The 13,270-nt window shown below is 40.8% G+C and overlaps 1 protein-coding gene and 1 pseudogene across 1 annotated transcript in view; both read left to right on the top strand.

Annotated features, from left to right (window-relative positions):
- Positions 1 to 6,534, top strand: part of LOC146565003 (putative C-type lectin domain family 20 member A) — a 56,127-nt gene extending 49,593 nt beyond the window's left edge. Inside the window, exon 4 of the mRNA XM_085292845.1 lies at positions 6,403 to 6,534. Within this exon, the coding sequence (XP_085148971.1) occupies positions 6,403 to 6,470 (68 nt within the window). The 3' untranslated portion in view covers positions 6,471 to 6,534. The remainder of the gene's footprint in view (positions 1 to 6,402) is intronic.
- A 2,092-nt stretch (positions 6,535 to 8,626) lies between these two features.
- On the top strand, positions 8,627 to 9,628 carry LOC146565002 (uncharacterized; annotated as a pseudogene).
- Positions 9,629 to 13,270: the final 3,642 nt, after the last annotated feature.

The raw sequence follows: 13,270 nt of genomic DNA, 5'->3' as shown, positions 1-13,270 counted from the left end.
TTCCACAGTCGTTAGAGGCCAGGGATGGAGCCTGCCTATTTTCCTGACACGCAGTCAACTTTACGCAATAATTCGAGAGGTGGAATTGCTTGCTTGTTTATTAAAGTGCTTTGAGAGTTGACAGAGTAATGTGATTGGCTCCTTTTGACAGAGCCCTCCTCTCTGTCAAAATCAAACCAGTGAATGACAGACTGACAACGCCCTCTTAATGTCACCGCTAGCACCCACGTGACTCCCGTTACACATCACCATAGCAACCAAACAAATGAAAACCCAGTGATCGTCAAAATCCAATACATTCAGTTATGGCTCCTACACTTTTGAAAACTGTTTTAAAGATTTCAGTGACAGTTCACTCACATGCTCGCCTCCACGTGGTGTGGTGTGGACAGATCCTCACTTTTCCTCTTTGAAATTCTTCGGTTCGGTCTGTTTTTTTGTGGAGATTCACGTGTTTGCCTCTAATAAAAAAAAAGAAAGAAAGAAACAAAGCAGAAAGTAAGTAAGTAAGTAAGTAAAATTTATTTATATAGCGCTTTTCACAGATAAAAATCACAAAGTGCTTTACAACACAGAAAATGGGAATATAAAAACAATATAACAGTAAATAAAACAAAGTAAAACAATAAAACAATAAAAACAGCATAAGAAGAAATTAATTAAATGCTTTTCTAAATAAAAATGTCTTCAGCTGTTTCTTAAAAGAATCAATGGAGTCCGTGCAGCGAAGAGACAGTGGGAGAGAATTCCACAACCGTGGTGCCACAGTCTGAAAGGCCCGATCACCACGAGTTTTAAAACGAGTGCGTGGTACCACCAGCAGTCTCTGATCTAATGACCTTAAAGCCCGAGAAGATGTATGTGATTTCAGCAGGTCAGATAAATATTGAGGAGCCTGACCATGCAGGGCCCTAAAGGTTAGAACTAAAATTTTAAACTGAAACCTAAAATTTAGGTGAAAGCACAGCACACTTGTGGGTCATATGAATAAATAAAATTCACTTTGAAACAGGCTTTCCCAAAACCATAGCTTTTTATAGGGCAGCTAGGCCAAAGCCGGTGAGCCCAGGAGATAGGAGAGGCCCATTGAACATGACTATCAGATGGGCCCTTCACATCACATGGAATGCACGTTTTTGCCTTGGTAAATGGTAAATGGCCTGTATTTGTATAGCGCTTTACACTACATTCAGTCATTCACCCATTCACACACACATTCACACACTGGTGATGGGAAGCTACATCACCAGTGTGTAGCCACAGCTGCCCTGGGGCGCACTGACAGAGGGCAGCTGTGGCCTTGTTACATTAAACTTATTTACATTAACATTTAAGCCATGATTCTATTTTATGAACCAAAGCTTAACTTTATTTATTCAGTACACAGTGTGCACATTATACTTATATCAACATTTTACACTTTAATGATTAAATTACACACCTTTTTTGAAATTATGGCAGAGGCGCACGCTGGGAAATATATTACTTACGCTCCGTGTCATTTGTGGAAAATACCTGCAGTACAGTAAACGTGTGTTATATATCAAAGCTAGTCAACTGAAATGTAATACTGAATGAGAAATTCTATAAATTACTGTGTTATACAGTGACCTGTCCAGTCAGTGTGTTTGGACCTGCGCTGAACGGGCTTCGGTCATGAGTACCTTTGATACAGACAACTCAGAAGTTTTGTTACTGTAACAAGGCTCAAAGGTTATTGCAGAAGCTTACAAAAATGTGTCTATTCTCCTGACATTATTTGTGCAATTACAGTGTGTGTGTTTGAGAGAGAATGTGAGATGCAGTGTTTGTTTCAGTACAAAGTGATGATAGCTAAAACAAATGTGTCCTGGAGTTACACCTGGGGGGTTTCCAATGAGTGAACATTTCAAAATATGCATGACTGTACTGCTGAAGGGTGAAGTAAGGAGACGAGCTGAGATTACAGATTACACCAAGTCGTGAAATAGCTGCATCTTTACAAATAAGTTAGCTCAAATTTGACTTGCACTGATACCATCTGAATAACACACAACTTAACTGAACCTGCAACCATAACTAACTGAAGAAAAGTCTGTTAACGCTGTCTGATATGTGGAAAATGTTCTGCCCAGTGACACAGAACAAATCTGGGGAACAGATTTGTCCCAGAACAGGGAGAACTAAAGGGGCACAGACAAGACTCTGGATATGACGGCGGAAAGGCCGAATAGCAGGCTATCATGGTGATCTGAAATCTGAACAGAAATAAAAATGCAATCCTTCTTTAATTACATTAAAGTATACTGTTATACTAAGCTACAAGATTCTCCATGAAACCATCAAACACAGTCAGGCAAATTTCATATTCGGACAAGAAATAACTGAATTGCAGAATATGTAACATCCTTCAAGAAAAGGACGGCCACAATAAGATACACCAAAGACAGTGCACTGACCAGATTTACTCTAGGCTGAAATAAATTAATTAAATGTTTGAATGAAAAACAATGTTTATGGAAATGGCTAGGTGCCATAAAAAGCTGCACAGATCCTAGGAAACTAAACATGGGGCAAAAAGCTGCCCGGTAGTGTAAAATATAAAGAACATGAACATATGGAAACGATGACGTTTATGTGATCAGAATGTAGTTTTCACAAATTCTCACAACAAAAAATAGAAGCAGGGTTTGTTTTTAATGGTCTCATTTATTTACATTTTCTACTTTAATGATAGCTTCATAACTGTTTGTTTCACAAAAAAAAAAAAAACTAGATTCGCTTATTTAAAAAAAAAAAAAAAAAAAAATCGGGATACTGTTTAATAATGCGGGTCAAGAGACCTGAGGTAGGCGTTCCAGTCCCTGACTGACTGTCTCTAATGTCAGGTGTTCCAGATCTACTGGTGTTTAGATCAACTGGCGTTGGTCGAACAGATGTGTGGCAGTCTTGCGTTTCAGGAGCTGCTACCTACAGACCAGCAAAAAAACGCCAAATGTGTCACCTGTGACACTTGTGAGGTTGTCTCAAACACACTCCGTCAGTCTTGATGCTGTTGAACAACAAAATGTTTAAAAATGTGGCGAGTTTACCTGGTGATATCCTCATGGGCGACGCGATCGCGAAAACAGCAAACAAGTAACACCACGCCGATGTTGTTCACGGGACAGCAAGAGTAAACGATCGGGAGACTCTTGTTGTCGTTATCGTTCCCCTCGCACGGTTTATTTCTCCGGTTTCAGCGTTTTTGCTTCACAACTACAGCGAGCAGTTTACTTTGTGCACTAACATGGAGTCGAGTCAACCAGCGCCACCTCTGGCCAAGTGCCACAGCCTACAGCCAGATCAACCTGTGACACACTTTATTTTTTATGAACTTTATTTAGAACAATAACAATGACCATCTCAAAGAGACAAGCGACATATTAAATCAATCAGAACAGAATCACATCTCCTATACACCACAATGAAATCGACAATAACTGAAAGTAAACATACATACACACACACATATATATACATATATATGCATATACACATGCATACATACACATCCATATTCACACATCTACATAATACTAATATAAAAAGATGAATAACCAATACAAAACTAAATAACAATAAAAAAAAGAATGAAAAACAAGGAATAGAAATAAAGAAGACAATGGGGATCATAAAATCTCTAAAAGTGAGGTTCCATAAACAAGACTCATAACTTAAATAAGGGGCTAAGAAAAATCAAACTCTTCTAAAAATCTATGCAATTTGATTGCTTGGAACTTATTTATTAGCTTAAGAGATTTACGGAACAGGGAGAGGTCGTTTTTAAGAGCAGGCCATGAAGGGGGGGATTTAGCATATCGGCATTTATGTATGTAATACTTTGTTATAATAATGAGATTGTTAATTAAAAACTCACTATTTTTGTCCTTTAGGATTACTCCAATTTGAATATTTTGAAAAGACCAAAAATCAATATATCCATACTGGGACAATATTAGGACATGGAGAGATTTCCATAAATTCTGGATTGTCACACATCCATAGAACATGTGCTCTGTTGTTTCCGAAGTTGTTTTACAAATATAACAGTTGTCTAACACAAATTTAAATCTGTCTCTCATAAATTCTTTGGAGGGGTAAATATTTTTGTAGTTCTAAAATGGACTTCTTTAAATTTGGGGGGAATTGGAAATGTTAAATATTTGGTTCTGATCAACGAGATCTCAGATTTGTTATAATCTTTAAAGACGAGTGACTGTTTTGTCCTACCTGGATATAAGGTGTTAACCAAATACCTCCTCAAAAACTGATTATTGCATTTTCCATTAACCAAGTCAAGACCATCTAATTTCATTTTATGTAAATTTGGAGTCTGTATATTTAAAAAATTGTTCTTTACCGTATTTACAAGGACTGTTGGGATATTCTGTGAAACCTTTTTATAGAGCTCGAACGAGCAACTCATGTCATATTTCTCATTAAGCCTGTTTAATTCAAGTATGTCTCCATTTTCATCCATTATATGTGTCACAGACCAAATTAGTTTTGTCATCCATTCTTCCACAAACATAGATTTCCCCCGATTCAACATCACCCTATTGTTCCACAATGGAACATTGTGGGGACTGAAGTTATGTTTAAACATTAATTTCCAATTTAACAAAACTTGTTGATGAAATTTGGAAAGTTTTGTGGATAGTTTAGAAATTTCAAAATCACACACTAAAAGGAATTGGATCCCCCCAACTTTGTTGAAAATAAGAGATGGTATCAAGAACCAGATCTCATTATGATTTTTTAAGAATGATCGGAGCCAATTAATCTTTAAAATGCCATTCATTATTTCAAAATCGATTGCTTTTAAACCCACCTCTTCATAGTCTTTTATCACGTCCCTGTTACTGATATAATGATGTTTATTTTTCCATATGAAATTAAAATTCACCTTATTGATGTCTTTTATAATTCTTGGTGGGATGGCTAGGGAATAAGCTGGATAGATTAATCTGGACAAAGATTCAACCTTGGTCAACATTATCCTGCCGAACAACGTTAAATCTCTCTGTAGCCAATGGTTTAGAGTTTTTTTGCATTTGTCAATTGTATTCTGAATATTCTTTTCTTCACTATCAGCCATGCATTTAGTTATCCAGATTCCAAGATATTTGATTTCATTTTTGACAGGTATATCATACAAAGAAGAGTGAGAACAATTGTGGATACTCATGAGTTCACATTTGTCCAGGTTCAGCCGTAGTCCAGAAGCATCAGAAAAGATCTTTATTGTATCTAAGGCCAATGGAATTTGTTCTTTATTTTTTAGAAAGACTGTTGTATCATCGGCAAGCTGACTTATTATTAATTTGTGATTATTTATGTCTAATCCTTTGATGTTTGAGTTTATGACAGTAATAGCAAGTAATTCAGTGGCTACAATGAATAAAAGAGGTGAGATGCTGCAGCCCTGCCTGATACCTCTCTCCACCCTGAACCTGGGACATGTGCCTTCTAAAAGAGAAACACAACTATTAATATCAGTATATAACATAGTGATCATATCCAGAAATGCATCACCAAACCCAAAATGGAGGTGGGGTGCAGGGGCTTTGTTGCCAGTACAACAGCAAAGCTGCTTAGAGACTGGGATCAGAGGACAGGCGCAACGGCAGGCTATAAGAGAGCTAGCTAACACTGCTGAGAGGACCAGTCACTGGCTATGGTTAAAAAGGGCTGACATCACTCGGTCAGCTAACCACGAGAGAAAAGAAATTCTCCGCTCTTCTTCCCTTATCTGGGAGGCAGTGGGGAGGAAGAGCGTACAGCCGGATCCGGCGGGGAGGTGTGGGAAGCCAGATCGGGCGCCCCCCTTCCAGCTCTCCTCTCTGCTCTCTCCTATCTTGTCCCTTTTGTCTTACTTCTCTCGATCACCTTTTCTATCCCTTTGAAGAAGTGAGGCTCCATAAATGCTAAACAGGTGAGTATTATTTGTAATAATAATAGATAGAAAATAAACTGTAGGAAACTAAACAGAAGAAAGAAGGAGAGAAATAATAAGTTAACATAAACCACTGACACTCCAGGGCCTGACCAACCCTGGCAGGGCCTCCTTGGATGAGGGATTCTAGTGATAATGGCCGAAACACCCGATGAATCCAAGGTCCAGTGCTGATGATGTGTCCCAAATTTAAAATGATAATCTAGATCAGATCTCTAATCCCTAAACCTAACCAAGGAAGGAAAATGGCAGATTAGCCTGGGTAAAAGACCGGCAGTTGAGGCACACAACGATGCGTGCTGCTGACAAAGTTTCTGGGCTTTCCTCCTCATAACAGCCGTCCCTCAAGAGTCTCTCCATCTAAACAAGCATTATCAGGGACTGTAACACCTAGTCCTCACTGAATCTCTGTCTCTCTTCCACAGCATGTCTTTATCCTGTCTTCCTTCTCTCACCCCAACCAATCACAGCAGATGGCCCCGCCCCTCCCTGACCATGGTTCTGCCGGAGGTTTCTTCCTGTTAAAAGGGAGTTTTTCCTTCCCACTGTTGCTAAAGCAGTGGGGATCGTATGCAATGTTGCCTGTAATTTTTCATGTGTCTGCGCAAACACACAAACACCCTGAGCGGTGCCTTGGACCACTGTGAGTAACATCAGACGTGTGCAGTTTAATTCTTCTGTTAAAGTATTTCTGTTAGAATACACTGGAACTTACGAATACCCCGTTTCATGAAAAATTCAAGTTATGAAGGCGCTGAACGGCGATATTTCTGCCCGTGTTACGGCAAAATGCCCGCGTAACGAAATCCGCTGGCTCTGATTGGCTGAGCCTCCAATGCCCACAATGTCTTCTGAATCACGTGACAACCCCTTGGCTTCCGTACTTGCGTTTCGCTGTTCCACTTGAACGATTTATTGTTGTTCTAGTTAGCAATTAGCCTACAGCCTATCGTTCAGCATCGCCTCACTCAGAACGCGCGATGGGTGCTTCGACCCTCGGGAACAAATCGGGGTTCCGCTGTAGCTCTAATTAAGTGCATTAGCCCACTTACAGTGAAAAGTGCAAACATCTTGTCCATGACCTGTGCAGTATATTAACACCAAATTGGAAGTGAAAATTACTTCAACCCCAATTTTGAAAACAATATTTTTTCATGCTCTGACTTGTATAACGAGTCTGTGTGAAGCTCCTGCTGTGGTCTGGGAGACAGTCCTGGAACTCTTTGTCTGCAAAATACACTATTTAATTACCAATGTTGGGCAAGTTATTTTGAAAAAGTAATTAATTATAGTTACTAGTTAATTCTTCAAAAAAGAGTTTTGCAAACAACAAAGTTGCAGCTGTTTACCTAAAAATGCAGCCGAGGCAGTTTTTATAACCATTTCAAACTATTTACAGAACAATCAGGTGTTCTGCATCAAATATGAGTCACGCAAATTATTTGTGTCCACTACAAAGGAGAAAATCACAGCCTGATCCCTGCAGGCCTGACAGCAGCAGGTGTAGCACTGCTCCTGCTTCCACCTGCGTTTACACTTTAATCTGCCTTTGGTGGCTTTTTGGCAGAACTGCGACATTCAGCAGCCGCCTCATTGTTCTGACACACAAACTAAAACTATCCACAAAACAACACATTAACTACACACTCCAAACACGCTAAACGTCACAAATCTCTCACATCTAAAAACTCGCTCTCACCACCGTCACTCCTCAAATGAATTGTTACGTATTGATTTCAATTTGAATGAAGGTTGGATTGTTTGTGCGCGGAGACTGCGTCAGCAGGTTTTGCATGCGCGCAGCTCAGAGGAAACATTTGTGTTTTCTCTGTTGTCTTTGTTAATGCAGGGTCTTCACCTTACAATATGAGCGCCTCGAGGCAACATTTGTTGTGATTTTGCGCTATGTAAATAAAGCTGAATTGAATCGCGTGACGTTGACGTAGAAAAGAAAGAAATATGTGCAACAAAAAAAACCTGTTGCATAAATCAAACATGGCAAAAGCCGGAGTGACGAAATTAGAAGAACGATTGCAGCCTGTTGGCAACAAACTGACAGCAATCACATCCTGACTCCCACATGTCACAACCCGGTGTTTCAGCTAACAGGGCGAGCTGAGGATCCAGCAGACATTCCCAGGAAAGCATCATCAGCGTTCACAGTCTGATGATGGAAAGAGTCGAGGATGGTCCACGTATCACATGTAGGTTAAAAATAAGAGCACATCACACATGATAACAAACATGCACTTTTCAAGCTTTGTCCAATGAAAGATCAGAAAGCAGGTCAAACATCCAGGGTACCACAGATCCTTTCACAGACTGTTATACTGTGATGCTGATGTTCAGCGTGGTTTTTCACCAGAGCTCAACAGAAGCATTAAATCTGATGTTTACAGTGAAAAACAGCAGATTGGAGAGGGGGAGGTGAGAGGCACATCAGCAGCATTTTTCCACTGTTTGGTCATTTTGATGAAATGTTGCGACAAATAGGAAATTTCAATGTTTTCTATTAAGAGGTAAAAGAAAATGAGGTTCAGAGCTGATCGCAAAGAAATCAAACCCAGTGTGTCAGTCAGTGTCTTCATCAGCACTGCTGACCACACGTTTAAAGAAGTCGTCATTCAGTGGGCTCATTAAAACGTAAGGATGGCAGTTTGGGACAAAAACAGTCTGTGGGCTCCTGTTCCTGCTGGCAGGTAAGACGTGTTTAACATTTTTATGTGTCTTATTGTAGCTGCTTGTGTTTTCACGTCAAACCTTTCTTCCTGGCAGCCCGACTTCTTTACGTTTCGGAAACTTTGTTTTAGAGCTTCACACACAGCAGTCTGTATTTTCTGTCTGTGAACTGTGTTCGGATCTCAGCTCTGTGTTTGCTCTTCTTTAGGTGCTGTGGGTCAAACTGTGATCTATCCTCTCAGGTCTACCTGTGCTGTCAGAGGATCCACTGCCACCCTCCGCTGCACCTTCACACCTCTGAAGTCTTTCAAAGTGAATCAAACAGAAGTTCCACCAAAGATCGTCAGAGTCCTCTGGTGTCAGAACCACCGGTACTGCTACACTAACACTCCGTCTGTGTGTGACAGTGACTCAGCAAACATCGATCCTCGTTATCAATATCTGGGAGACAAGAAGACAAACTTTACAGATCAGAGATGTTCAGCAGAGAGACAACGCAAGCTTTCGCTTCAGGATGGAAGCTGATCATCGTGAAGGACGTTTTACTAACCAGACAGGAGTGACTGTCAGAGTTGATGGTGAGAGAAAAATGTCCTGGTTCTGACACAAATATTAATCTTTAATATTAACGACTGTTTATTAAAACTAATGAACACTTTGATTTTAGATTCGTCTAAAATGAGAATAATCAGCTCCAGTGATGATAAAAAGTTGAGCAGAGGTGAAACCGTCACACTGCTCTGCACTTTCCACCAACTGGAGGTCACGTGGTTCAAAGATGGCCACGCCCTCTCAGAAACTGGCCCCTCCCTCCTTCTCATCCTGACTGCAGAGGACTCTGGGAGCTACACCTGTGCTCTGAAGACCAACATGGAGACTGTCTCTGAGCCGCACAGCCTGCAGGTGGAGGCAGAGGCAGGTTGGTGTGATCAGTTTCTCTCAGATTTTCTTCTCCGTCAAACAGCTGCATGATGTTAAAAGTTTAGGTGGTTAAAATTGAGTCTAACACAAGTGCAGCCTGTTATTGATCCGTCTGCAATCAGGGAGTCTTAAATCAAGCCCACAAAGGTCTGTCAGTGTGTTTGGAGGCACCGTTTCAGCTTCCTTTTGCTTCTTGCTTTAGTTTCAGCTGTGAGAAAACACCCAGTCTGTTTTTATTCAAACACATGGATATATTCTTATTTCTGTGACAGCTTTGATGTTGGTTAAAATGATTCAGTGTTTCTTTGCATTGCTGCGACTCATTAACAGTGTTGGGACTAACGCGTTATTAAGTAACGTTACAGTAACTACGTTATTATTGTGGTAACGAGCACGGTAACTAGTTATTATGCCAAAATCAGGAACGCGTTACTCGTTACTGGGATTTAGATAGGCTCGTTACTCGTTACTTCGTGTGGTGGCATCGCGGAGCTTCCACAGATTCAGTAACATTAGCAAGTGGTGGAGGCCAGCAGGTGGAGGAGGGAAAGGGGAGGCAGGAGGAGAGACCCGAGGCGGCCGCCGGTCCGAGTGTCAGGTGAACTGAACTTCAGGTAAGAAGTTACGACCTGCAGTCTCTCTGGGTCAGATATGAACCAAGTTTAGGTGGAGTTTATTTTCGTTATGCTGACTTTTTCGTACTGCGTAGTAGCTAGCATGACGGAGTTTCTATACAGCTGGGTGGTGCTATGTTACTGATGTTGAACTTTATTTTGTTCATAAGGTTAATTATTAGAGTGGGAAGTGGGAAACATCCCGTAAAAAACGGAATCGTCTCATATTCAGAGAAATTATTATATTATGTAATATTACGCGCTACAATGAAAAAGACACAAAGCTGGAGTTATTCTGTCTTTGCTGCACAGCTGCCTCTTCTTCTTTCATCCTCTCCCCTCCCTCTCCTTTTGCTCTTTCAGTCATGAAACTGATCGATCTGATGTTGGCTGGAGCCACAGCTGTAAAGCTGCTGGTCATGATGTCGGTTGGATGTGTGGTGAGAGGGAAACATGAAGATGAAACCAGCAGATGTCCTTACTGAATCATCAGAGCTGTGATGGAGAAACAGGTTTACCTTTTAGGTGACATGAATGAGTTGAAGTTATGAACTGTTTCTGTGTGTCCTTCGTGGCCCACCATATCCCAGAATTCATAGCGCGGCCCAGCCAAATTTCAGTTTCCAACAATAGCGGCTGCTACTAAGTTTTAAAATTACTCTTATTAATCTTTCTGGGTCACAAAATAAACTTTTAGCATATTTCCAGGCGAGAAAGTAGCTTTGTAAACTTCAAATATCTGCTCGGTTTATCAAGACATCGCATATTTGCAAAAGTGCGCCGACGTTTTCGGAGACGTCTGTTACCCACCAGCTCGATAGCGAGCCGGGGGGTTCAATGGTCACTCCAGCCGGCGAGAGCAGCGGACTCCCGGCTTCATCGTTTTCAGACCGCCACTCTGTCACTACTCAGGTTAAACATGATATTGAAGTCACTCGGAGAACTTTCCTTTTTTCTGTGTTTTATTTGTTCCGGAGTAAATCGTTTGGCTGAGATCAAAGTTATTAGATTATTAGATTAAATAAAACTTTATTAATCCATCGGGTTGGTTCCTCCGGGATTTTCACACAGCTGAATAAACGTCAAACAGAAAACTGATTAAACAGAAGTGTGAGACGGTCGAGAGTTTACTCCAGTGTCCTGTTATATTTTAGACAGCAAGGAGCAGACGGCCGAGTTTATTAAACTCCACCGAGACAGCGCTGACGCTAATCTGAAGGCTAGACCGTCCCATTTCACGGCCTCGCACTTCCGGCCTTCTCGGTCTTCGAAGGACCCGGCCCACGTAGACCGCAAAGGCCGGGTCCTCCGAAGGATGCGGCCGACGTTTTGGGACACAGCTTCTGTGTCTGAGCACATGTGACGGTGCAGAGCCGGGGAAGGCGGGGCTTGTTCCTTCCTAACCAGTAGGGGTGTTAAATAAACTCTTTGGGGTTTTATTTCATATTTATATTATTTATCTGTTATTATTGATTTACTTTAGCTCAACTCAGTGATTAACAGAATAATGAGGAATCACAATTAACAATAACAATGTTGTATTGCATTACTGAGTCATGTAAACTCACTGGGTTACAACATCATTGTGTTCTCTAGTTCTTTGCAGGAACGTGAAACCAGGCTTCTACATGTCATTCAGCAAGTGGGAGAATATGGGTTGAACCTTTCTCCCCAAAAGTGCTCCTTTTCCCAAAGTTCAGTGCGATACTTGAGACACATTGTTTCTAGCAAAGTTGTAGAGACTGATCCCGAGAAGCTCAGAGCTCTCAGAACCTGGCCATGACCCCAGACACTCAGTGAGCTCAAGTCTTTTCTAGGCTTTGTAGGGTACTATCAACAGTTTGTGAAGGACTGACCAAAACCTGTCAAACCCCTGAATGATTTCACCAAAGGCTAACCACCACAGAGGAAGGGCAGAAAGGTAACACCTGGCCCTAGTGGGTATTGAACCCTAAAGTGCTGCTTTCCAACTGTTTTTGAAGTAATCATAGATTTAATTGGAAAGTAAATCTTAAATGAAATTAAATCTCTGCTCCAGCACAGCTGGATTTCATTTCATTGATTTGCACATCATTGCTGATCATGTGGTTTACATTTTCACAATAACTGCTGAATCCAACTGTTACATTTGCAGTTTTAACAAACAGTGAGGAACTATTACTAAATATATGTGTTGGATATGTTTAAAATGACATTTTGAATGAAAGATATCTGCTGGTGTGTGAGCAGTTGAGCTTTTCCGCCCTTTCCAGAATTATAATGGTTACAGCTTCACTCAGATATCACTGAGGCGGTGACGCAGCCATGCAAACACAGTGATCGCATGCAAAACTCTGCTTCACATTCAAATGAAGACACAAACCTGAGACCTGATGCAGCAGACGTGTTCAAGGTTTGATGCTGTGAGAAAAGCTTTATTACACTTACAGACTAAAACTGCAGAAGAAAGTCAGAGAGGATGAATACATGAGCAATGTTTACTGTTTATGACCTCAGTCTGGCTTCATGGTTTCACAGCTCACTCACCATGTGGTGGTTGATGGAGGTCAGTTTGAGTTTGCTTCTCAGATGAATTTGAATAAGGCCGATTTTTGCATTAAGAAAATACTCCTGATATCTTTAAACAAATAAACCTGAATGAACACTTTCAGCCTACGTCTGGCTTTACATGATGTACGAAGCTTTTCTGAGAGAGGATTTAGGAGCAGATGTTTATTATGTGGATGATTTTAACTGTTTCCAGTTCAGCAGACTGGATGCTGCTCTTCCAAATAAAGATGATCATATTTCAGTCCTCACTGTGTTTTTGTTTATACAAGAAAATGACCAGAGTGAGAGCAAACGAGGCTCCATTTAAACATGTAACTCAGTTACATGTGGAGATGTTAAAAAAACAATAATAAATTGGTTTAAATACATTTTATAATATTTATTATGAAGAGAGAGCTGAGTGTAAAAGCAGATGATGTCACTTCCTGGTGTGCAGACTAAACCGCCACAGTCTTCCTTCTCACATATCCCAGAATTCATAGCGCGGCCCAGCCAAATTTCAGTTTCCAACAATAGCGGCTGCTACTAA

Source organism: Mchenga conophoros, linkage group LG11 (assembly GCF_057382185.1).
Source record: "Mchenga conophoros isolate Kocher_MC1m ecotype Shallow Benthic linkage group LG11, M_conophoros_male_GT1.1, whole genome shotgun sequence".
Taxonomy (NCBI): domain Eukaryota; kingdom Metazoa; phylum Chordata; class Actinopteri; order Cichliformes; family Cichlidae; genus Mchenga; species Mchenga conophoros.
This window is presented reverse-complemented; position numbering and strand designations above follow the sequence as displayed.